Source organism: Phyllosticta citriasiana (genome assembly GCF_038021145.1).
Source record: "Phyllosticta citriasiana strain CBS 120426 chromosome Unknown IWZ02scaffold_17, whole genome shotgun sequence".
NCBI lineage: Eukaryota > Fungi > Ascomycota > Dothideomycetes > Botryosphaeriales > Phyllostictaceae > Phyllosticta > Phyllosticta citriasiana.
This window is the reverse complement of record NW_027117294.1, coordinates 177,138-199,180: the sequence shown is the minus strand read 5'-3', so window position 1 is coordinate 199,180 and position 22,043 is coordinate 177,138. Positions and strand designations below refer to the sequence as shown.

Here is a 22,043-nt window from a genome sequence, read left to right as displayed (position 1 = left end):
TTTTCTTGTCCAGTCCAATCCAGTCCAGCCCAGTCCGACCGACCCCTGGATTTCGCCTTGCCCTGCCCTGCCTTGCGACCCCAGCCCCAGCCGCGTCCGACGGCCTGCCGCATGCTCCCTGTGACGGTGCTAAGAGATGGCATCATGCCCTCCTCATCGACCTCGCAGCACAAGTCCTCTCATCACTCTCACAGCTTCCTTCCGCGCAAACCTTCGATTCTTCGGCGCGACCGCGACCGCTCGTCGAGCAAGGCTGCCGCCAGTAGCGAGCCTTCGTCGCGCAGCCAGACGCCCATCCCCCACCGATCCACCACGCCTCTGCCGCCCACCATCGACGAGTCGGACGCCGCCCCCCACCCCGTTTCGCCCTCCAAGAAGAATCGCCACAGCTTTGCCTCGTCGGTCTCTGATCTTGGCTCCAGCATCCGCCGCTCCGCTTCCATTCGCTCCTCGTCCAACTCTATCACCAGCGCCGAAACCAAGGACCATCACCCGTCACGACCAAACCTTGTCGCCTCCTTGTCATCCGAAAAGGCCTCCAATGCCTCTTCGTCCAAGCTCTCCATCCACCATTTCAGACGCGGCCGCCAGAAATCTCACGACTCCAGCCTAGGAGACGACTTTAAGACCATGGCCTCGAGCACTCCGGCCTCGCAGTGGGACCGTCCTCCGGGAACCTCGCAGTCCAACGCTACCTTCGGGGGTAAGAGCGGCAGTCTGGGCGGCCCCGCCAGCCTCTCCCAAGTCCCGTCGAGCGGCGGTCACAATCCTCATGCTCTGTACCAACACATTCACGACCTGTCTTCCAAGCGCATATCGACCTTGGACTATCTGAGAAAGGCGTAAGACTGCCCGAGGTCGCGTTGGCAAATCACTAACAAATCCAGACACGATGGACGTGTATATTGGTTCAATACGCTTCTCTTCAACAAGTCCGACCTGAACAAGCTGCCATACTTTTCACCGCGGAACCTAGCTCGCCGAGCGACAAACTACCTCCTCCTTGGCTTCTCCCTCCCTACCATACTCGACCTCAACTCCCAAAGCGCTGCCGAATATCTGCGTGCATTGAATGCTCTCCTCATGGAGTTTGAAGCATATCAAACGTTACACCCGCCAGATGGAAACGCGCCCAGCAGTCTGAGTCGCGGTCGTGTCGCGGGAATGTTTAAGAGGGGCATGCACGCAGCATCAGGTGCCGCCAAGGGCCGACGACAAAGTTCGGCCACGGAGCTCATGCTACCAGAAGGCTTGGGAGAGACTTCTTCCAACGCATCACAACTATCTTTCCCAGGCACTGACCACGGAGATCATCTTAGTCCCGGCGAAGAGTACTCGCATCTGCTGACAACCAGTTTGCCGTTTGACCCCGACTTTTTCGAGACCTTTTCGACATTGTGCGACGTCTTGATCGATTGTTACACCAAAATAATGAGCCTCGTAAACGGACCCGAAGCTTGCGGCCTTGGTGTCGGCGAGCTTTTTGCCAAGGCCGACGCCCGGATACGCAAGATAATCGTCGCGGGCGTGGTACGAGAATTCGAAGATGCCAGTCGTGCTGGGGCCAAGAGCGAAATTGCTGGCGTGGGAAAGGTTGTGCTGGGCGGCTTGATGTAGGTGGCCCACGACACTATATACCCATGCTTGTTTGACCAAGCGTTTCTTTTTTTTTCTTTGGGTGCCGAACGGTTCATTAACACGACTTTCCTTTGCCATCAGAAGCACGAAGGCATGAACATGACAAGGCATCGGCTGAATGGGAGTCAAGAGAAGGACTCGGGGTTATGGGCGAATTGCTGAAGAAGTCTGTTGCACGATTTGCGGCGGCTGCTAGCGATGGAAGGCAGGTTGGTGTTTGGATTCACGTTGACAAGATTTCTCGACACGGCGCAGCGTATACCATGATTTGCGTTTGGGCAAGGAGTCTGCTTCAGGACAGCTACGGAGGAATAATAATGTCTGCGCTCGGCTCTGATGTCTTTGATAAGATTGCCACACTGATTCTCGAGACGGCGAATCTATCATAACAGTAACAAGCAACACCAAGACACTGCCAATAACAGGAAGCGAACAGCTGCGGAACCAGATATGGGATCAGGTCAGGGGTCGCCTAGTGCGATCGGTAAGATCCGACAGATCGACGCCATGACGACATGGATGCCAGTCGTCCGTCCCACCGCCAAACTCCCAGACCGCCCGCGACAACCTAATCTCACCCGTTGATCATCTCACCACGCACCAATTGGACTCGCTCCGACTTTCTAATCACTCGGAAGGCCGGGACAAAAGAAGCTCTACTCTCTGGACTTGCTGTTCACACTTTGCTTGCTCGTTCGGAGACGCCGACGCAACAAGCGCGCAAATCGGGCGCTTATTTACCTCCGCACATACGCTTATTGCTGCTTCCGACCAGTCGCGCCAACGCGTCCGATCTCGACTCGTCCGGAGGAGTCTCGCGTATCTTCGCTTCGCAACGGATTGGTGGATATTTCATTGCGCTCGCACCCGCGCTCAGACAGCAGCAGCGCAGTCACAGGAAGCTTCTCGAGGACGCGCATTGCAAGAGCTAGGAAGTCAGAGCAGTGGAAGAGAGCAGAGCAGCAACAACCGCAGTAAGGGAGAGCGCGTTTTTTGGTTTGTTATACGGGCGAATGAGCGGACGGACAGACGGGCATATCCGCCGGACGGAAAGACAGACCGATTGACTGACCGACGCCGGACTGCGTCTGCAGAGTGCATATAACGGGAGAGAACGGAAAAATCAAAAAACTAGAGCGAGGGAAATGGCCATTGTGCAGAATTGGCTGCCGCCGTCGCGCGAGAATTGGGAGTGGTTGGTTTGGGCGTGGCAGCTTTTCCCCGTGGTACGTGAGCGATTTGCCAGTGATGCAATTTTGAAAGCTGACACAGGCAACGAATAGGTCACGGCGATCCAATGGGTCACGGACTGGTATCCGCAGGGCAAGACGTCAATCGAATCGCGATGGAACCTGCCGGGCAAGTGGGCGTGGTTCACGATGGAGATCCCAGGCTTTATCACACTGCTCTACATCATGTGGAGCCTGCCGCAAGAGCTAGGACTAGAAGAGCCACTACCATGGGGCAATTGGACCATGGCAGGCATGTTTGTACGCGTCCCCCCTCCCCTCATTCAATCAGGACATCAATAACATCCCCAGACCGTCCACTACATCTACCGCGCCATCCTCGCCCCGCTCATCCTCAACCCAAGCATGTCGCCCATCCACCCCATCGTCTGGGCCAGCGCCATCGCTTTCCAACTCGCCAACGCCATCTCCCTCGGCGGCTGGCTCGGCGGCCACGGCCCGCGCACCCCCGTCGACTGGATGGGCCACCTCTACCACGCCGAGCTGGCCCTCGTCCTCTGGATCTGGGCCCTCCTCGCAAACATGTATCACGACGACGACCTGCGCGAAATCAGACGCGCAGCGGCGCGGCGCGCGCGTAAAGCTGTCGTCGAGCGTCTGCGCGCTGACGGCAAGCCGACTGATGACGCCTCCGTTGATCGCGAGTGCGCCAACACTAGCGTCGATAAGGTCTACATGATCCCCAAGAATGGCCTCTTTGGGCTGGTGCTGTATGCGCATTATCTGTGTGAGTGGGTCGAGTGGGCGGCCTTTTGGTGGGTTGGCGGCTGGAGCTGCGTACCCGCGAGAGCCTTTTTGTTGAATGAGATTGCGACTATGTTGCCGAGAGCGATGGCGGGAAGGAGGTGGTATGTGGAGAAATTCGGCGAGGATAAGCTGGAGGGCAGGAAGGCGATTATTCCTGGTCTGCTGTGAAGAGAAGAGATGTGTTTGGCTGGCAAGGTGGTAATTGTGTTGTCTGATGTTTGCTGATTCGGTGGTGGAAGCGATGGCAAGAATGTTGCTGCAGCCGTGGTTTCTGGAGACGTGATCATTTCTTTGCGCAAGCTTCCCAGCACATAGTAATGAGCATGTCGAGCGAGCGCCGAAACACAATCCCAATGAGTTGAACTTTTTACTTGTTTCCATTTTCACGTCAATCACTGGCCCCTTACGATACCAAAAAAAAAAAACCCCCCCCCCATGCCACTCTGACAAGAAAACCACTCACTCCATCAACCCGACCGCCACTTGGGTCCCTTCTTCCCCTTCCTCGTGTCCATCGGATCGGGATAAACCTTCTTCTTCGTCACCTCCGTCACCTCCTTGCCTTTCCTCGTCAACCCCTTAAACTTTGTCACCATATTATCAAAGCTCTTCTTTCCCTCTTCGCCACGGTAGCGCATGACCTTTGTCAGGTTCTGGCGGGTGATCGGGGTTTCGGGGAGTTTTTCAGCGCGCTGGCGGGCGACGACCTTGGCCATCATGGCGAACCGCATGTCCTTGGGCGAGTCGACCAGCTCGAGGATTGCGGATTCTGCCTGGTCTTCTTTTTCCGGCTCGATACGCAGCACGCGCGTGTAGCCGCCCGGCCGCTCGAGGTAGCGCTCGCGGATGGGGCCGAAGAGCTTGCTGAGGAGTTGGGGTTTCTGTGGTGGGTGAGCGGATTGTCTTTTCTCTTTTTATTTCTCGCGGCATCTCCCAACAGCCAACCAGCAAGCCCAAAATATTGTGGAATCCCCGGCTCTGCTCTGGACGGATAAGACGTACATAGAATATCGACTGGGCCTTTGAGCGACTGGCGATGGTGTTCTTCTTGGCCATGGTGACCATCTTATCGGCCAGCGCCTGCGCTTCCTTGGCCTTGTGCCATGTCGTCGTTATCGTCTCGTGCTCGAACAGCGACGTCACCAGGTTGCGCAGCAGCGCCTGTCGGTGTGCGCTGGACCGCGACAGGTGCCGGTGCGTGTCGCGGGCGCCGACCATGATGGAGGAGAGGAGAAGGAGAGTGTGGTCGGGGTGGTGGAGGTGTTGCTGTCACCGCGGTGCTGCGGAGGTCGTGCGGCGGCCGAGGGAAATATTCGAGTCGTGTTCTGAGGAAGTTGACGGCGTGTTGCTTCCAACGGGTGGAATTCTCGACAGCTGGGTTTCGTCTACAGCTACACGGGCAGCAATTGGCGTTTGCAAGGATCGATATGGGGTTCGTAACCAACCAGGGTGCGTGTATCTCGAGCTGGAGAGACGGTGGTGATCGGACAAATTCGCGCCAAGCCCTGGGCAGCAGCGGAGCAGAAACAACGCCGGAAAATCGCCGAGCACTCAGCGCAATCGGCAGGGGCCGATGGAAAAGTGGCGATAAGATGGCAATCGATCAATCAATCAGATAATCAGCCCCTTCAACCTCCGCGCCCGCCACTCCCCGCCACCGCCTCTCGATACCAGCAACCACCCACCTTGGTGTCGACAGCGGCGCGTGCCTGAGCGTCCCTTCGACCATTTCTACAACGCAGACTTCCCGGACAGTGCATGACCGCGCGGGCCGTCCGTACGCCTCAACCGCTCCAAAACCAAGAGGCAAGACACAAGAAGTAAAACTGGAGGAGACAAGAAACTAGACCGTCGAGATCAACACGACTTGCCTCTTGAGAACGCGAAGAAAAAAAGGGATCCACTGTAAAAAATAAAAAGCTCTAGCTTCTTCATCCTTCCGCCCTCCTTATCCCCTGCCACACCGCCGCCGCCGCCGCCGCCGCAGACTAATTATCACCCGCTTGTCGACCTCGATCACCGACTGCCGCGCGGCTACTACTTGCAGATGACATTGCGCCGAGTCGAGTCGAGCTTCTTCAAGATCTATCTACATACCTATACAAAATACCTCGCACCGCAAACCTCGCGTCTTTCCTCGCCATTGAGCATACACGCAAAGCAAAGCAAAGCAAAACCACCATCACCACTACCAGCAATCAAACCACAGACACCATGGGCTTCATAACCGGCTTCGTATGCCTCCCCTCCCCATCCCCTCCACCCAACACCCCCACTAACACTCTCGCTCCTCCTCCACCAGCTCAGCGGCCTAACCCTCACGTCCTCCGTCCTCTACCTCAGCGTACGGATCCACGCCTCAACACGCCTACAGCAATCGCTGGCGCTGCGCGACTCGTCGTCGCTTCTGCGCAGCGTCTACGATCCGGAACCGAGCTACGTGCCGCCGTCGGCGCGCGTGCGGTTGGGCGGCATTGGCGACGTGGCCAAGGACCGCTGGAACGGCGAGGTGGAGAGGGCGGTCAGGAGGGTGCAGGGAACCGATTGGCGCCGGGTGAGGGAGCAAGCGGAGGGGTGGGTTGGTGAGGCGTGGGAGAGGGTTAATAAGGGTGGTGCGGCTGGTGGGGGGAAGTAGGGATGAGTTGGATTTGAAAGAGGGAGAGAGAGAGGTGTGGTGGGTGAGGTGGGGGCCAGGAAAGAAAAAAGAGACGGACGTCTGGCATGACCAGAGATGCTCGCTCAATGCAGATGGAACACGATGATACCCTTTGTCTTTAGGTAGGCGGCAGAAGCACGCTGCTGCCGGGGGACCAACGCTTCACCTCTCACGGACTAGACTATAGACGACCTAATGGTATATTGCACGCAACAACCTCGACCCCTACCACACCACCCACCAAGCTAAATCACTCATATGGATCAATATCAAAATGCCCCATCTCCCTCTGCGTCGAACACCACTCCTCCGTCGCCAACCCCAGCTCCTTAGCCCTCTTAAGCTTCTTCGGGTCCTTGTGCCAATCGCACGCCCACTCGCACGGCACCTCTGCCTGCTCACCAAAATACTTCGCAATCAGCTTGTGCCGGCACGCCGACACGTTTTCGCAGTACTCGACCAGCTTCTGCAGGCTGTCGACGCGATTCTTGTGCTTCTCCATCTTCTCGTCGGTGGCCCGAGTTGCGCCACCGCCACCACCGTACGCTTCGACCGGGTATCCCGCGCCGTTAGACTCGCGCGCAATGTCGCGTGCCATGTGGTTCAGCGCGCGGTCGCGGTCTTCGCGCGCGTAGTACATGATGTGGATGGCGGCTTTGCCGTCGCGGCCGGCGCGCCCGGCTTCCTGATAGAAGCCCTCGAAGCTCTTGGGCAGCTGCCAGTGGACGACGAATCGCACGTCTTCTTTATCAATGCCCATCCCAAAGGCGGTGGTGGCTACGACGATTTCGTATCCTGGGGTGTTGGCGACCCAGTTTGCAAGAACTTCGTCTTTTTCTGTGTTTGCTAGGCCGGCGTGGTAGGCGCGGGCGCCGAGATTGGAGCCTCGAAGCCGCGCTGCCAGAGCCTCGCAGTCTCGTCGGTACAGGGTGTAGATGATGCCTGAGATGGCGTCTGGACGCTTTCCCGCCGCCTTGAGAGCTGCAACGCGCTCAGCGTCTGCCGATCTGCGTTTCTGTGCCGCGCGCAACCAGCCGACAAAATTGTCGTAGTGGTCTTCCTCGTCCGACTTGAAGCGAATCTCGTAGTGAAGATTTGGGCGGCTCGTCGTCATGGTAAACAGCTTCAACTTTTTGGGATCCAGGGCCAGCGTGCTGATGATGTCGTTGCGGACCTTAGCCGTGGCCGTGGCCGTCAGACACATGACAGGGACATCTGGGAATTCTTGCTTGAAAAATGACAGGCGCTTGAAAGATGGTCGGAAGTCGTGTCCCCACTCGCTGATGCAGTGGGCTTCGTCGACGGCAATGCGGGCGAGCTCGCGATGCGAGTGGATGATTCGAAGTATCCGCCTGAAGTGGTCAAGCTGACAGTATTCCGGAGTAATGTACAAGAGCCTCGTCAGGGGGTGGCCGCATTGCAAATCTTCCATGACCGCATCTTTTTCTGCCTTGGGCGTCGTGCTGTTGATGGTGGCGACTCTGATATCAGCAGCCCGGAGAGCCGCAACTTGATTGTTCTGTGGAGTGTGAGCGTTGCTCAATACGTGCGTTGGAAAGCTTACCATCAAGGCCAATAGCGGGGAAATAACAAGGGTGACTACAGGTGTCAGCTTTCATCTCAAAAGACGTCTGGTTACGTACGCCCGTGATCCACAATGGCTGGAAGCTGGAAGCAGAGACTCTTGCCGAACGAGGTGGCTGCTTGCAAAAAGACATCTTCTCCGTCGAGAGCAGTGGTAATGACGTCGCGCTGTAGAGGTCTGGATGGATGGTTAGTGAGAGCGAGACGGACAAGGTTGGTTGAAGCAGACCTAAAGCTCTTTTTGCCAAAGATGCGTTTAAGAGAAAACTCAATATCCTGTTGGCCACGCTTTCTCTTCTTGGTTGCTGGCATTTTGGCTTATCAAACAAATGCAAAGTAGACTGAGGTCGTCAGGATGTCGATGGCTCGGAGGTGAAGGGCCGGAGATGCTGGACGTGAATGAATAGGGCCCAAAACGCAAAGGGAAAGCGCGAGGGCGGAGAATGAGGTCTACAAGTCAATTTCAGCATGTTGATGCGCTCATCCCGTGAATCAAAGCTCCACAACCGATGAAAATCACGGCGTGGGTGGTCGCATTTTGAGTTGCGAAGTTTGAGACGCGACGGGTCGCCCAAGACGCGTCTCACCGCCTACGCTAGCCTCAACGGGCAATCTACCTATTTTACGTGCCACTCCGGCGGCTTTTCTCTTGTGTATTTACATTTCCCATCATTTCATCGACCACGCCTTGAATTGTGGTCTCTACTACGCCATGAGTCCCAGCCAGGACTTGGTCTTCTCACCATGTCATGCGCCTTGAGACGCTTTTGCAACAACAACATCAAGCGGTCATTCACCTCCTCCAAATCAGACCGGTGGGGCGATTTCCACATGCTTTTTAGTTCCTCCCAGACCTCCCATGTCCGATCACCGCTCACGACCTTGTTGAATGCCTGTATTATAGCCTTGGCAATTGCCTTGTCCACCGTGACTTCAGAAGCACCGCTGTAAATGGTATTTCTGTATGCCGCCCAGAGTTCTTCGAGCCTGACAACCGTCCACGATGAATAGGGGATGCCTCCGTGGTGATGGAAGCCGTGAAAAAGGGTATAGAAGAGATCTCCCTCGGGCGGTATTCCGTATTCGTTGCCCATCTCCAAGAGTAGCTGAGCGACGCTGTCGATGTTGCCCGAGATCTTGGTGTGGTATCTGATGAGAGTCTTGAATGTGGCATGGTCTGGACCAACCGGAGCGGCTTTTTGAAAGAGGGCTCGTTGCTCGGGGTCATAAACTTCTAGTGAGACGCGAGTAAGCAGCTTGCCAATCTCGCGTCGGTGGACCCAATGACCAGGGGGCTTTTTTGCTTCTCCACGATGGTGCAAGTCCTTCATGCCGGCAAAGACTTGTTCCGCGGCAGGTACCTCACCAGCATCGATGAGGGCCGAAATGACGGAGTTCAGGACTGCAGTGTCCACGATTGCCCCAGAGTCGACGAGATTTACATAGGCCTTTCGCACCGCATCTCCGTCGCCTCGCTGCCCTTGATAGTATATCAAACTGGTGTGAAAATGCCGGTCCAGTTTGAGGTTTCGCGTGTCCATCTCTTTCAAAACCATCTCCGCCAGTCTGTGTTTCCCCGCCTTGGTGGCAATGTCGAATAAAATGCTAAAGGTGACTCGATTTCCCCGGACCCCGGCGTCGCCCTCCATCTCGCGCCATATGTAGAGGGCCGATTCGACTTCGCTCTCGTCCACTTGTCTAAAGCATCGCCCAGCAGAGTGGATTGCCGTGTTCCAATCGGCGAGCGCAATGGGTATACCGCAAGCCTTCATGTCGTCAATGACGGAAAGATAGCGCATCACGTTGGTTTCATTTCTGCGCTTGACCCACGAAAGGCAATTCAAAAACTTCCGTATCGTCTTATAGTCCAGGTACGACACTCTTGGGTACGGAAGCGATTTGTACAGGTCAAAAGCAATGTCGGGGTTGGGCCTCGCCTTTTGCAGCAGCTCGACTAGGTCTCCCAGAATGAAATTTGTGTCGCTGTCCCACGTGTTGCGTGGGATGTGCCTCGGTTCTTGCTCTTCGCTGTCTATTTCGGCCGTGTCGCTCTCGGCCTCGTTGTCCTTTTCCTCCCCATGTTCGTCCATATTGTAAATGTCTACCAGCCTCTTGAGCTCCTCTAATGTGGGGGGATAGCGGTAGAGTGGTTCCGGCGGGATCGGTGCGCCTCGACTTTGTGCGTCATCGCTGGCCTCTCTCCAACCTGCTATTACGGCCAATGGCCTTTTCCGCCGCGCTTTGTGGTGTCCTGACTTGTTGGCGTAATCTCTCCCCGCCCAAGTGTGCGGGAAATGCCTGTGACCGAAGTTTGGTATTGTCATGACGCGAACCCCCGAGTCATCCATTTTTTGCGCGGACCGCGGGAAGCTGTAAGGTCTGTGGTGGTATTCTCGAGACTGTGACTGGTGGATGCACGCGGGCTGGCAACGGGCAGCGCATAGGGATGCGAAGAGAGGCCGAGGTGGTGTCGCGCGGACGACTGCCGGAGGGGGGCGTATGCAAAAGACCATGAGAACCAAACATTGTTTCAAGCGGAAAGAGAACGAGCCATTGAGATGGCGCAGAATGGCGTGGACAACTGTCCCAAGTCGCGTTGAGCTGGAGAGATTCCCCGCAAGATCATGCGATATAGACACCGTGTGGTTTGTGCGTGACGCTGGGGAAGAGTGGAAGCTTAGGTTGGTCGTTGTCAGAGCTTCCGCCCTCGGCGCTTTTTTTCGGTGTTGGCCTTGCTTACCCAAGGCTTTTCCGCCGGCCGCGCGCATTTCAACACCACCGCATTGCCCATCCATCGCGTCACCCACGGCCGCTCGCCCCACACCCTCCCGAGAAGAGCAATTGCCCATCTTTTCGCCATGGGTCGCTACGACTTTACCGCCTCTCGCGTCCACCGTGCTGCGACAGAACTCCTTGCAACACAGCGCCTGCAAGCTCCTCCGCCATGGTACAACATTGTGGCAGACTATCCCCCGGCCCAGACCCTAGTACGGCCACTCCAGCGTGTGGGTCGGCCTCAGGATTTTCGGAAAGGAAAGAATGCCAAAAAGCCAAGCAAAATGTTCCAACCAATGCCCCTGCGCTACGAGGAGGATCGATTGCGACTTGAATTCTTTTCCGACCACCCGTGGGAATTGGCGCGGCCGAGGGTCATTCTCGAGGACAGTGGAAACGACAGTAAGCATTGGAACTGGGAGCAGATTGAGCAGTGCAACAAGCCTTTGGACGGTGAAAGGTAAGCCAGGGAGAGCAACTCCACGTTGCCTCGAGCTAACTGGCTCCAGTGTCATCCAACGCCAAATCTACTTGAGGAGACAGGGCGCGACAAAGGGACAGGCCTATGATATAGCTCGCAAGGAGTTTTACGAGAAGCGAACGGACGAAGACATTGAACGTCGCATCGCCAAGGAAGAGGCCCTCGCCGTGGGAGCATACTTTGGCAATTCGCCCTTGGAGTACGGCATGCTGCTTGAGGACAGGGCATACGACGACTGGAAGGTGTGGGCAGACAAGGAAATTGAGTTGGCCGCACAGCAAGAAGCGGCGGCTTATGGCGGTGAAGCTGCTGCTGTCGAGGCAGATGGCAAGAAGTCTCCGATGATTGAAGCAGGGGATCAGCTTGCTGCGGAAGCGGAAGTAGAGGCGGCTTACGCCTATGCTGGTCGATAAACAATGTTATGGGACGAGAGAGGTATACCAAGAGCTGGAAATCCACCAAGAATTGTGATTCTCAAATCTACTTGTTATGATTACGTCTACATGCTAGGTATTTGAGGCATGGCTGCTGTCAAAGGCTACGCAGTCACAGCACGGACTCGGAGCATCTTGATGAGCCATGATTTCTCCATCGTCTAGAATAACAGTCTGTCGCAAAACAATGAGTCTTGACAAAGTAGCTTTCTGCACTTTCTACGTTTGAAGATGATTCTTATGGGTTGAGCTTTTAACCCGTCAAAGATTGAGTGTTTACGACATTCTCTCTTCTTTAACCTCTTTACAACCCTCCGTGGATCTAATGCGCCTCTAAGTACCATTCGCACGAACAGAAATCAATCCAACTTTTCTCCCAGACCAAACATTTTGATCGAGTTGTTCCACGCCCTAGGAAATGTCAGTGAGATCTCGGCACGCTATATAGCTGTGTGCTCACGCTTCACAAACGTCTTCTACTGGAATCTCTTTGATGCGCGCAATGACGTGAGCAACAAGAGGTATAGTTGCAGGCTCGTTTCGTCCCTTGACCATGCATCCTGGTGCCCACCTCTCCTTCTTAACAGCCTTTGGCACCGGCGGAGCGTCCTTCAGGAACTGGGCCGAAGCATGCGAAGGGCGCATCTCACACTGGATCAAGTATCAGCAATGCACCAGATTCTTCAAGAAGACACTTACCCATGGCCCATCCGTCTCAATCTGCAACCGCTCAAGCGGAATCTCCTTGACGACCTGCACGTTCTCCTCCGTCTTCAAACTGCACCCATTCACACCCACATCCAAGCCCAACGCAACCAGCCTCCGCATCTCCTCAACCGTTCCCGTAAACGAATGCACCAGGCCCCTCCGCGGCAGCCTCTCCAACCTCGGCTTCAACAAGCGCTCAAAATCTTCCGCCGCAGCGCGCGAATGCAAGAAAAGCGGCAACCCCAACTCAACAGCCAAATCCAACTGCCGCTCAAAATACCGCAACTGCGGCTCCTTGGGCGTCAGGAAAAGGCGGTCATAATCGAGGCCAATCTCGCCAAACGCAACCGCTACGCCCTCGTCCCTCGCCGTCGTCGCTAGCGCGCGCAGCTCCGCAAGCAATGCGTCCGCGCCGCCCGCGTGCTCGTCGAACTGCTTCGCTGAGCATGGGTGCACGCCGACGGTCGCGTAGCAGAGTCCTGGGTGCTCGCGTGCGATTTGCACTGCATGCTCCGACTCGCGCAGGTCGGACCCCGTCACCATCATTTTGGCGCAGCCCGCGTCGATGGCGCGCTGCACCACGCCTTCGAAGTCATCCTCGTGCGCTTGCTTGCCGTGGTACACACCCCGGAAGATGGGGTCACCTAGGTTGATGCCGATCTGGAGGCTTTTCAGCGTCGTTGCCAGTCACGTGGGGAGGATGCGGGACAGACGTCGACATAGCGCAGCTTTTTTGTTGTCGTTCCGTTTGGAGCGTCTTTGTTGGTTGCTTGGGCATTTTGTCCCGGCGCAGCTGTGGCGCTGGGTGTGGTGGAGTCCGCCATGAAGTTGCTGCGACTAGAAACAGAGTTGGGATATTTGGAGAGAACAGGAGAATGCGGCTGTTTGGAGAGAATCGGAGGCTGGATTATAGATCTGCTGAGATGACTCAAGGCTCGACGATGCAGCATCGGGATAGGGTTGGAGGATGTTGATCCACGTCGTTCACATCTGGAGATTTTGTGACGTCTGTGACGCTAACCGCTTTAGGAAACAGACATCTAGCCCAGCGGAATTCGGCATACCTATGCAGTGACCAATTGAAGAGTGTGCATTTGACTTTCATTCAAAGTATGTGAAGAATACGCAGCATCTCAGACTGCGTAAGACAGAAGGAGAATACGCAAGTCCGTGACCAAGCTAGCCTTGGATTTTGACTATCTGAACAAGTGACAAAGAAATTCGTCTCCGTAGGCCAACTGGCCCCAAGTAAAGCGTCCAAGCGCTTCTACCAGTGGCGTATTGTCCAACCCGTTGTCGCAAAAGCTTCAATTCATCCCAATTCTGCACTCTGAAGCCAATCATACCATCATACTGCGTCGTCGAGAGGAATTCTTGCTCGTCTTGGAAGTCTCTCCAGTCGTCGTTTCGCCGCTCCTTGTGCTTGTCCTACCCTCTCGAATCGCCTTCTTCTTGCCTTCGTCATCAGTCTGATCTCCCTTGGACTTGGACAAAGCTTCTTCCTTGTCCCTCGTTCTGGATGGCATGTCGGTCATTGTGGAATGACGACGGCTCGTCTTTTTGGCGAGCTCCCTGCTGCTCTTCATGATTTCCTCGTTGCTCTGCTCATGATTTTCCGGTGAAGACTGAGAAATGTCAAAGACGGCCAACTCTTGCTGAAGATCTCTGCGGGGGTCTTTCTCCAGGTCCGAAGAAGCTTGATGCTTGGTTGTGCGCCTGCGAGTTGTCTTCGTCGGTGCGGAACCAGATTCTCGAGCAGTCGATACTTCGTCCTCGAACTGGACAGTCTTTGCCGGCTGCTGAGCGGGGCCAACGTTGGTCTGAGATTGGCTTTCATAGACTGCTGCCATTTTGTCTCCCAACGGACTTGCAGGCTCAGGCTGATTCTCGGCGGCAAGAGTCTTAAAACCAGACCCTCCGCTTTCCCTCTCCTTCTTGATGACGACCGTCCTCATTGCAGTCGATGAGCTAGGTGCAGACTTCTCCTCCTCCCTGGATGCAATGGAGGAACGCCTGCCATCAGCTACAGCATCCGCCAGCTTTTTGTCAGGACGACGCATTTTGCTGACCAAATTGGGCTCCGCATAATTGATCTGAGGACGAGCGCGGCGAGATGGACGACTACTTTGCTGGGATTCGAGGCCACCAGAAACAAGGTCTGTCGGGGGTGGCGTGTCTTTGGTCTCTCGCGTTTGAACAGACGGCTCGTTGAAGGTCGGAGAAAAGAGGTCAAGTCCTGTCGGCGTCTTCGGGTGATGCTCCACTGGCTGAGAGTCCTCTGGTATCACGACATCTTTTGTTTCGACGACCCCTTCCGACTCCAATGGAGGAATTTGAACGATTTGCGAGGATTTGGTGCGGCGGTCTTTGACGCGGCTGCGGATTGAGTCTTTGCCCAGTGCTGAGGGTTTTTTGCCTTCGGGCTTGTCCTCTGCCGAAGAAGATCTCATGACCTTTTTAGGCGAGGTGTTGGTTTCTGAAGCAGCTGTTAGCAATAGAAATTCAGAGTTGCAGTGAATCATACTGTCGCCCAAAGCTTTCCGTTCCGCCGCCACCAGCATGTCGAGTTTGCTATTTTGCTTGATATGAAGTGGTTGAAGACTGCTGCTCTTGTCCGCGCTCCGACCAGAGACTCCGCGTCGACTAACACGGAAATCTTCACGCACGTCAATATTTGCGTCTTCCTGCAATTCTTCAGTGTTGAAGCTGAGCTTGCGTTTGGTACCTGTTCGCATGGCCTGGTCTTCGCCCTCGCTCCTTTTGGCATTTTCCGCCTCTTCCTCAGGTACCTGGAAGACGGACATTTTGCGCAAGTCCAGCTTTGCGGAATCCCTGCGCCGTCTCCGTGTTTCGAGATTGACCGTTGAAATGATGGGGAGTTCAGTCTCTTCAGCCTTTTGTGGTTCTGACTCCTCCGTCGCAGGTATCGGGTCAAACTTGATAGGATCCTCTTCCTGGAAATGCGCCACTGGCGGCGGACCAAGGTCTGGTGAATCTTCTGCCGAAACTGCGATTACGGCTTGGATTTCTTCCGCACTGTACCAGCTATCAGCATGCGCTCATCTCTTGACGTGGAGTACGCACTTGAGCGTCCGTCGCGGGTGTTGCTTGTCTTCCTGGATTGTTGGGAGGTCCTCCACCTGTTCTTCCTTGGCCTGTGCCCTCATTGCACGTTTCCATTCGAAAATGTCTGTCGTCACTTGGTTTGGTTCAGGTATCGATGGCCTCGCGGGGTTCTTGATAGCGTTCAACTCGGCAATCAATCCGCTGATTTCCTCCACCTTTGCGTCCAACTTGTCCTTGACGGCATTGACGTGTCTCATTGCATTGTCGCCACGCGTCCTTTCCAGCTCCGCTTGCAAGCGTATGATCTCCTCGTGAAGTCGAAAGTTTTCGTGGAGGATCCGGGCCTGTTCATTCTCCAGGGATCGTATGCGAACGGATTGGTTGGAGTTGGTTCTACAAACGGATAAGTCTCGCAGTAAGGAATAATCAACGGGGAAAGTACTTGGCGAGCTCGCGATTTTGTCTGATGAAGCGGCGCTTTACTAGAATCAATGTAAGAGGCTGTCGGGCGGGACGGGGATGGGTAAACATACAAGAGTCAACCGACTCCGCGGGCGGCGGGGCTTCATTGAGCCGTGCCATGCAGTGTATATGAGATGCTGCAAAATCTGATGCACGAATTAAGCGATGGAGAAGACCTCAAAGGCCCGCAATGCAATGGTTGTGGTTGCCGGATCGGAGGGATGGAGAGCAAGTGGTTGAAGCTCCAGAAAGTTGAAAGTAAACAAACGAAAGCACGTTCCTTGCCGCGTGCGGGCTCTACCCCAAAACTCGACAACCCCCCACCATCACCCCCGACGCCTTAGCTACACATTAGCGAAACCACCCAAAGTCGCCGTCCCGTCGCTGTCGCTGTCGATACCGTTCCTCCACCATGGATAAACGCCAGACTCTCTCCGGCCCGCTTGCGTCGCACTTGCGGAACAAGTCAATGGGCGCACCCTCACAAAGCGCATCGCCAGTCCTCCTCGCGCGCATCGAAGAAAAGAAACGGGAGCTCGCAAACTTAAAAGACTTGAAGGCTCTGAGTGCAGGTCTGGCGGATCAGATGGAGCAGCTGGAGCAAAAGCTGGCTACCCTGTCGGACGGCACTGAAGCAGTCGCCGCGGTGCTTTCCAACTGGCATAATGTTTTGCGCGCCATCAGCATGGCTTCAGGTGAGATTTCAGGATTGGTTTCCGGGCCAAGCTAATGTCTTGTAGCGAAAATACCCCAGCCCAAAGAAGAAGAGGACCAAGAGGCGCAAGGAGACGAAGTGCCCCTCCCGCAAACGCTGGTCCGCATCCCTACGCAACAGGCCGGTTCCATCATACAACAAGCAAGCTCGAGTAACACCGGAGAGTGAGAATCAAAGCCTGGTCAGCGTACCTCGATGATTTCTTTCGAATTGCCGAGCGCTCGTCTGGAAAGGCATCGATATATCCAACCCGCTTGAGGTCCGCCTGACTACCCGTATGGTTGGATCAAATAGTTCGGCCGATTTCGTCCAACTAGAGTTGATCTGCCTAAATTCGGCCAAATGCTGAACGACGGCCTCATGGTCTTTGTTTTCGACAGACATTCGCCGAGCGAAGAATCGGGACTGCTCCGATTTTCTACGGCCTCACCGTGTCGAATCCACAACACCGCCAGCGCTTCTCCGTTTGAAATCAGGAGGCCCTCTACATTCTAGCATTGGAAACCGATTTCCCGATTTCAAGATACCGGCCGAAAACGACTTGAGGCTTGGCTTTCGGGGAAAGAATGCGATTGAGACTGGTCGGTCTTGGACGCCTTAAACCAGGCCCTTGACCGTCGCCGAAATGATTCAGTCAGAATTTTGGCACGGGAAAATGGGTGGAAGAAAGGAGTCGGAACCGAGGAACATTATGGTCGAACATTAACTGCATCAACAAGTTATAGAGCACTACGAAGATAAGGGCTCACGATACTTGGCAGAGATGCCTTCCAAATCCACGTCAAATAAATCGTTTCCAGTCCAGAGCGAGTCTTGTTATCCACTGATGCGCAAAGTGCTAGTTCTATGCAACGACTCTGAGCACTCGACCTCTTCTCTCCCAGATGACTTTCCTTCAGCTCAGCATCTATAAACAATCAAAGCTCCGCACGACAACAATCTCTTCCCATCTTTCGTTTCCACCATCCGTCCCTTCTCGTCTCTCCCCTCGTAGCACCCGAACCCCACGTGGGCGCATCGTCACACATCACGTCGTGGCGCCGGCGAAAGAAACATGGCCAAACAAAGCCGTTTGTCTCGCGTCCCACCTCCTTTGCCTACCTGCCGACCAGCCAAGCAAGCGAGTGGCGCTCTTCTCGATTCTCCGCTGTCTCTCTGCTCTTTGTGTATGCTGTTGCCACCGCCACTGGCAAATTTTGGCGTTTTTGACGTCTCTTTGTTGGGTAGGATGGCGCTAGTATTGTCTGCATGGTTTTGGTATGGTTTTGGTATGGTTTTCGCTACGGCTTTGATGCTGTGCTCGCTGGAGATGGTAGGGTTTGGAAGATTGGCACTGCTGCTTTTGCTGGGCGTCTCCGGGATAGAACTGAAGCAGGCCAAGTGCCGCCGCTGCTTTGTGTGGCAGAGGAAGGGGCCAAATGGGGGAAATCAGGGGGCCCTTTGCATATTCCAGCATTGACGCTTTTGGCCTTTCATCTCTACTTTCTCGTTCTACCTATCCCTGATTTTGTCATCGCAAAGACGACACAGATGCTCTATAGTCGTGCATTGTATAACTAACTCAACCAACAAACGTCTCCCGCAGCCCTATCACCAACTCCCCTCTCACCTCTCTCACTCAACTCCAACCCAGCCCTCACATCCCGGCCCTCCCTGGCCCTCCCCGGCACTCGCCATACCTTCCCTCCCTCCCTTTCGCGCACCTCTTCTCTCCTCTCCTCGTCTCACCGCCAGTCAGCCAGTCAGCCTCTCCCCCATTCCCTATCCACACACACTTGCCTAGTTGGTGTGGTGTGCTGCACCTCGACTCAACTGCCTGGCTACTATCTGCTTTTTCGCGCCGTTGCTGACTCGGGCTGCAAAAGCGATGATGGTGGGTAGGTGGGTAGGTAGGTCACGTGGTGGTAGCGCCTGAGTGTCTACGTGCCAGGGGGTTGAGATGGGCTAGGATGGTGGAGAAGGAGGGAGAAAAGGAAGCGGGAGGAGGAGTGCAGGGGTGACTTCGAGGTGGCTTCGACGTAAGGGGGCAGAGAGAGGGATGAGAGGGGAAGTGAGGAGTTAGTTTGTTGCGCAAAGGAGTCAGGGAGGCAGTGAGTGGGATAGATATGACTAGCGGAGGAGGGAGAGAGGGACAGCATAAGGAAGGTGGTGGTATTTTGAGCTGCCTAATCAGAAGCATGTATGTGCAGTGTCCTGGCGTCCAGTCATTATCTTCATCGTTGTTGGCCGTGTTGTACATTCGTATTACGCCAACGGCTTTTACTTTGCGCCGACGCCAATCTGGCCGATTTTGAAAAGATTCAGTATGACCGCCGTCTCCGTCTGCTCTCTTCTCTCTGCACACCAGATTAGTTTTGACCTAGCAACACCCCAACCCACCAAATCCACCAGCAGCACAAGCAGACATACAACACTTCACTCTCCCAGCCACCCACCGAATCTCTCTCCCTCAATCCACGCACCAATGAATCTTACCCCATCCACATACCTCCATGCCTAACCTGTCCACCTCCCTGCCTGTCCATCCCCCCGAGCGCCACGGCGTCCTGGCGTCATACCCTGAATGACGTGATCGAGGCACCTCCACCCATCCGCCCGCGCACCCGCCCGCGCAGCGTAGCGCACATGCACTCCAACACCAAGCGCCCAGCACACACGATGGTCATTACCGCCGCAGACAGGCAAGAAAAAAGGCAAGCAAACTTTCTTCATCTCCGTCATGCATGCCGCACACGCCTCATGCGGGACGGAACTGAACCCACCTACCCATCCGCTTGCTTGCATGTCGGGAATATTTTTTGCACTCGGGGCGGAGCAGCGCAGGTGGGTCGAGTTTGACGGGGCGGGATCGAGGGGATAGAACGGCGAGCGGCGTTGCTGTATCATTCACTCATTCACCGACTGACATTTCTGCTTCTCCTCGGGCAACCCGAGCATCGATTAGTCGCTTGACAGGCAGACGTACGTAGGGCGCAAGGTACGACACCAGCCGTTGCGGCTTAGAAATCAAAGAAATGAATTGGTTGGGTATTCGGTCATATGTGTCCGTTTTCGTGGTCTCCATACGCAGGTAGATCTAGAGAGGCCCGGCGCCCCACACGCAGTGCTGCTGTGCGTGCTTACTCCCCTCCCTCCTCGCTTGCAGTGTCCCGAATTGGGCATTGTGCGGCGACTTATTGCTGGCTGGAAGGAAGGATAGGAAAAAATTCTTCGCGTCCTTCTGTTGGCGGACCGCTGGCCTCCGTCTCGTCTATGGCCCTCTTGCTTCAAGGAGCCAGAAGAGTATGGATCTCCGTCAATTGACTCTTGTTGTCCACAGATCAAGAGGATGAGGAAGAGAAGGCCCCAGCCAGCCAAAAAGCACACCGGTCTGCAAGATATGTGTCGTCTATGTAGAAGCATAAAAGGGGGTAGGTAGATGGGATGTGGTGCTTGCCACTGTGGAGACCAACCAGTTGCGGGCCCGGCTCTCACGCTCTCCACGTTGTTGGTGTCGTAAAGTCGTCTTCGTCTTGTGTCTCCCTCCCGCGCCTCCAAAGAGGCTGTAAATCGACATGTATCCACCCCGGAAATATGCGCAAAGCCAAAAAGCAAAAAGAAAGACAATCAGGCAGCAACTCCAAGGCCAAAGAAACCAAGCAGTTTGTCGATTCCATTTAATCCTTGCCGGCCGTGGTGCCCACTCCGTCTTTGTTGTCATCCTTACTCCGGTCATCGTTGTTGTCCTTGCTGACAAAGACCTTGCGGTAGAGTTCGGTCAGGTCGGAAGCGTTTTTGCCGTCATTCTTCTCGGTGATGAGGCCCTTGAGCCACTTGTTTTCCATCTGGAGCTGGGCGATGCGCGATTCGAGGGAGGAGACCTTTTCCGTCATTTCCTTGGCCGTCTTTTCGAGTTGCTGCTCGCGCTGCTTCTTCTTGATGCGGAAGCGGGCCGAGGCGGCGGTATTGCGGCGGCGCTTGTCCTCTTCGGCGGCCAGGCGGGACAGCTCTTCAATCGAGTTGGCGTTTTGAGGGGCGGTCGGAGTGTGGATGGCGTCAATCTTGCGCTTGTCGCCTACTTTGGCGTTGACCGGAGATGGTGCAGACAGCGGCGACGAGCTTGCGGTGCCATTGTGCTGCTGGATCGGGTAGGGGTTTGGCTGGTGAGCAAAGTTGGGGTCGGGCAAGCCGCCGACGGGGAAGCTCGAAAAGTCGAGGGATTGGAATTCGCCTTGATAGTAACCCATTAGAATGATACAGCGCAAACGAAAGACTTGAGAACGTCATCAAATATGATTGTGATGGTCGACGGCTGGCTTGAGCTACCGGATTAGATCACGAGTGATGGCGTGCTTCGGCAGAGGCAGCTCAGCAAAGACAAGGACCGGGATCTCGCATCCCACCCACAAACGGCGCCCTAATAGGTGCATTGCACGGCGAGCTTAACCCTAAGCTGGCAATGGAACCACCGACGTGGAAATGGACGATGGTGCAATGCGATGCGAGAATGGCGGCTTCGTGCGGAGAACGATCAACCATGCCAATCGCCCCATCGCCGCAGTTAAAGCTGCGCAGGGTCGGCTGCAGGGAAATTTCCATGGGGCTTGTCGTGTGTCGGCGGCGAGGGGCAAGGAAAAAAAAAGAAACTCACCATTGAAGTTGAAGTCGACTGGTTTAGGCTGGACGGGCGGCTGGAAAGACATGTTGCTCTGACGGCGGGCGCTGTTGTCGGGCACAGATTCGACGGGCGGCTGCTGCGGCTGCTGTGCGATAGAGGTGATTTCGGTGCCCAGGTCAAAGTCGAAGAATTCCGTGTTGGTGAAGAGGGACAGGTCCTCGTCAAAGTTGAGATTGTTGTCCTGGGCGGCCATGTCCTTGGGCGACGGGAAGGTGTTGAGACCTCGTAGGACCGAGGCTCCAGGCGCCTTGCGATCGCCGTAGCCAGACATGGCGATGGATCGAGGTCGATTCAAAGTCCAATGCGGGCGCAGTGGTGATGGAGTGTCTTTCCGTTCGGTGGAGAGCGTGTCGACGTCCAAGCGGGAGGGGCCCTTTTGGACGTCGAGGGCGGCGCTGAGTAATCGGGCGAGCGCAAAAGACGGGACGGCGCCGGGCGATGATGGGTCGGCGTCACAGCGTCAGCAATGGTTTGTGGTTCGGTGGATTTTTTGGGGGGGGGGGGGGGGGGGGGGGGGGGCAATGTCGTCGTCGAGGAGGGAGTCGGGTGGTGTGCCGGTAGGCGGGAAGCGGGCGGCGTAGTCGAGGTGGAGCGTGCAGTCTGCTAACGTTTACGGGCGTGGCCGTCAATCGCTGGGCCCACGGATGGAGCCTGCGTGAAAGAAAAGCTTCGTTACAAAGGTCGACGTCAAAGATTATGCAGAGGCTGCGAGGGGCTTGTGGTGGCTCAGCGAGTGGACGAAGGCTTTGATCGAATCTGCTTGTCTGTCAGTCTCGATTCTCTTGGAAGCGGCACCATCGGCACTTGGATCCGATCCGATCCCACGTGCTTGGTAATGTTCGTTAGGCAGGCACAGGTTACACGTATTTC

General features: G+C 55.4%; 11 protein-coding genes across 11 annotated transcripts; 5 read left to right on the top strand and 6 right to left on the bottom strand.

The window, feature by feature from the left end:
• Positions 1-630: 630 nt before the first annotated feature.
• On the top strand, positions 631-1,617 carry IWZ02DRAFT_385748 (uncharacterized protein; the record flags this gene model as incomplete). The annotated part of the gene is made up of 2 exons (XM_066765424.1): positions 631-842; positions 888-1,617. 2 exons carry the CDS (start codon positions 631-633, stop codon positions 1,615-1,617), a joined length of 942 nt encoding a protein of 313 aa, XP_066618444.1.
• A 1,166-nt stretch (positions 1,618-2,783) lies between these two features.
• Positions 2,784-3,803, top strand: IWZ02DRAFT_385831 (3-oxo-5-alpha-steroid 4-dehydrogenase-like protein; the record flags this gene model as incomplete). The annotated part of the gene is made up of 3 exons (XM_066765430.1): positions 2,784-2,864; positions 2,922-3,128; positions 3,180-3,803. The coding sequence occupies 3 exons, from the start codon at positions 2,784-2,786 to the stop codon at positions 3,801-3,803; spliced, it is 912 nt and encodes a 303-aa protein (XP_066618443.1).
• A 163-nt stretch (positions 3,804-3,966) lies between these two features.
• IWZ02DRAFT_463182 (mitochondrial 54S ribosomal protein bL17m) lies at positions 3,967-5,200 on the bottom strand. The gene is made up of 2 exons (XM_066768337.1): positions 4,638-5,200; positions 3,967-4,516 (listed from the first exon to the last, which is right to left on the bottom strand). The coding sequence occupies exons 1-2, from the start codon at positions 4,851-4,853 to the stop codon at positions 4,103-4,105; spliced, it is 630 nt and encodes a 209-aa protein (XP_066618442.1). The 5' UTR covers positions 4,854-5,200; the 3' UTR covers positions 3,967-4,102.
• A 399-nt stretch (positions 5,201-5,599) lies between these two features.
• On the top strand, positions 5,600-6,406 carry IWZ02DRAFT_102574 (uncharacterized protein). Its single transcript, XM_066761267.1, has 2 exons — positions 5,600-5,870; positions 5,938-6,406. Exons 1-2 carry the CDS (start codon positions 5,850-5,852, stop codon positions 6,268-6,270), a joined length of 354 nt encoding a protein of 117 aa, XP_066618441.1. The 5' UTR covers positions 5,600-5,849; the 3' UTR covers positions 6,271-6,406.
• On the bottom strand, positions 6,382-8,421 carry IWZ02DRAFT_102569 (P-loop containing nucleoside triphosphate hydrolase protein). Its single transcript, XM_066761266.1, has 3 exons — positions 7,935-8,421; positions 7,856-7,890; positions 6,382-7,810 (listed from the first exon to the last, which is right to left on the bottom strand). Exons 1-3 carry the CDS (start codon positions 8,185-8,187, stop codon positions 6,542-6,544), a joined length of 1,557 nt encoding a protein of 518 aa, XP_066618440.1. The 5' UTR covers positions 8,188-8,421; the 3' UTR covers positions 6,382-6,541.
• IWZ02DRAFT_463177 (uncharacterized protein) lies at positions 8,405-10,601 on the bottom strand. The gene has a single exon (XM_066768336.1). The coding sequence runs from the start codon at positions 10,386-10,388 to the stop codon at positions 8,550-8,552; it is 1,839 nt and encodes a 612-aa protein (XP_066618439.1). The 5' UTR covers positions 10,389-10,601; the 3' UTR covers positions 8,405-8,549.
• A 36-nt stretch (positions 10,602-10,637) lies between these two features.
• Positions 10,638-11,770, top strand: IWZ02DRAFT_463176 (mitochondrial 37S ribosomal protein mS23). Its single transcript, XM_066768335.1, has 2 exons — positions 10,638-11,110; positions 11,160-11,770. The coding sequence occupies exons 1-2, from the start codon at positions 10,734-10,736 to the stop codon at positions 11,542-11,544; spliced, it is 762 nt and encodes a 253-aa protein (XP_066618438.1). The 5' UTR covers positions 10,638-10,733; the 3' UTR covers positions 11,545-11,770.
• IWZ02DRAFT_463172 (Mg-dependent DNase) lies at positions 11,771-13,360 on the bottom strand. The gene is made up of 4 exons (XM_066768334.1): positions 12,987-13,360; positions 12,265-12,933; positions 12,026-12,216; positions 11,771-11,976 (listed from the first exon to the last, which is right to left on the bottom strand). The coding sequence occupies exons 1-4, from the start codon at positions 13,221-13,223 to the stop codon at positions 11,925-11,927; spliced, it is 1,149 nt and encodes a 382-aa protein (XP_066618437.1). The 5' UTR covers positions 13,224-13,360; the 3' UTR covers positions 11,771-11,924.
• On the bottom strand, positions 13,353-16,023 carry IWZ02DRAFT_409535 (uncharacterized protein). Its single transcript, XM_066765700.1, has 5 exons — positions 15,873-16,023; positions 15,782-15,821; positions 15,358-15,732; positions 14,798-15,309; positions 13,353-14,749 (listed from the first exon to the last, which is right to left on the bottom strand). Exons 1-5 carry the CDS (start codon positions 15,919-15,921, stop codon positions 13,614-13,616), a joined length of 2,112 nt encoding a protein of 703 aa, XP_066618436.1. The 5' UTR covers positions 15,922-16,023; the 3' UTR covers positions 13,353-13,613.
• An 88-nt stretch (positions 16,024-16,111) lies between these two features.
• Positions 16,112-17,127, top strand: IWZ02DRAFT_102515 (DASH complex subunit Dad2-domain-containing protein). The gene is made up of 2 exons (XM_066761265.1): positions 16,112-16,496; positions 16,542-17,127. Exons 1-2 carry the CDS (start codon positions 16,214-16,216, stop codon positions 16,682-16,684), a joined length of 426 nt encoding a protein of 141 aa, XP_066618435.1. The 5' UTR covers positions 16,112-16,213; the 3' UTR covers positions 16,685-17,127.
• A 2,609-nt stretch (positions 17,128-19,736) lies between these two features.
• On the bottom strand, positions 19,737-21,444 carry IWZ02DRAFT_509850 (uncharacterized protein; the record flags this gene model as incomplete). The annotated part of the gene is made up of 2 exons (XM_066770484.1): positions 19,737-20,726; positions 21,147-21,444. 2 exons carry the CDS (start codon positions 21,442-21,444, stop codon positions 20,173-20,175), a joined length of 852 nt encoding a protein of 283 aa, XP_066618434.1. The 3' UTR covers positions 19,737-20,172.
• Positions 21,445-22,043: the final 599 nt, after the last annotated feature.

Bases quoted from the DNA above. Each gene is read 5' to 3' on its own strand.
- IWZ02DRAFT_463182 (XM_066768337.1), bottom strand. From the start codon at position 4,853: ATGGTCGGCGCCCGCGACACGCACCGGCACCTGTCGCGGTCCAGCGCA. The intron at 4,517-4,637 runs GTACGTCTTATC...CACCCACCACAG, and splicing joins AGGCCCAGTCGATATTCTAT to AAACCCCAACTCCTCAGCAA.
- IWZ02DRAFT_102574 (XM_066761267.1), top strand. From the start codon at position 5,850: ATGGGCTTCATAACCGGCTTC. The intron at 5,871-5,937 runs GTATGCCTCCCC...CTCCTCCACCAG, and splicing joins TGGGCTTCATAACCGGCTTC to CTCAGCGGCCTAACCCTCAC.
- IWZ02DRAFT_102569 (XM_066761266.1), bottom strand. From the start codon at position 8,187: ATGCCAGCAACCAAGAAGAGAAAGCGTGGCCAACAGGATATTGAGTTT. The intron at 7,891-7,934 runs GTACGTAACCAG...TGACACCTGTAG, and splicing joins AGCCATTGTGGATCACGGGC to TCACCCTTGTTATTTCCCCG. The intron at 7,811-7,855 runs GTAAGCTTTCCA...CACACTCCACAG, and splicing joins CCCCGCTATTGGCCTTGATG to AACAATCAAGTTGCGGCTCT.
- IWZ02DRAFT_463177 (XM_066768336.1), bottom strand. From the start codon at position 10,388: ATGGTCTTTTGCATACGCCCCCCTCCGGCAGTCGTCCGCGCGACACCA.
- IWZ02DRAFT_463176 (XM_066768335.1), top strand. From the start codon at position 10,734: ATGGGTCGCTACGACTTTACCGCCTCTCGCGTCCACCGTGCTGCGACA. The intron at 11,111-11,159 runs GTAAGCCAGGGA...AACTGGCTCCAG, and splicing joins AAGCCTTTGGACGGTGAAAG to TGTCATCCAACGCCAAATCT.
- IWZ02DRAFT_463172 (XM_066768334.1), bottom strand. From the start codon at position 13,223: ATGCTGCATCGTCGAGCCTTGAGTCATCTCAGCAGATCTATAATCCAG. The intron at 12,934-12,986 runs GTCTGTCCCGCA...AAAAGCCTCCAG, and splicing joins AAAAGCTGCGCTATGTCGAC to ATCGGCATCAACCTAGGTGA. The intron at 11,977-12,025 runs GTGAGCACACAG...GACATTTCCTAG, and splicing joins GTAGAAGACGTTTGTGAAGC to GGCGTGGAACAACTCGATCA.
- IWZ02DRAFT_409535 (XM_066765700.1), bottom strand. From the start codon at position 15,921: ATGGCACGGCTCAATGAAGCCCCGCCGCCCGCGGAGTCGGTTGACTCT. The intron at 15,310-15,357 runs GTGCGTACTCCA...TAGCTGGTACAG, and splicing joins CACCCGCGACGGACGCTCAA to TGCGGAAGAAATCCAAGCCG. The intron at 14,750-14,797 runs GTATGATTCACT...CAGCTGCTTCAG, and splicing joins ACGGAAAGCTTTGGGCGACA to AAACCAACACCTCGCCTAAA.
- IWZ02DRAFT_102515 (XM_066761265.1), top strand. From the start codon at position 16,214: ATGGATAAACGCCAGACTCTCTCCGGCCCGCTTGCGTCGCACTTGCGG. The intron at 16,497-16,541 runs GTGAGATTTCAG...AATGTCTTGTAG, and splicing joins CGCCATCAGCATGGCTTCAG to CGAAAATACCCCAGCCCAAA.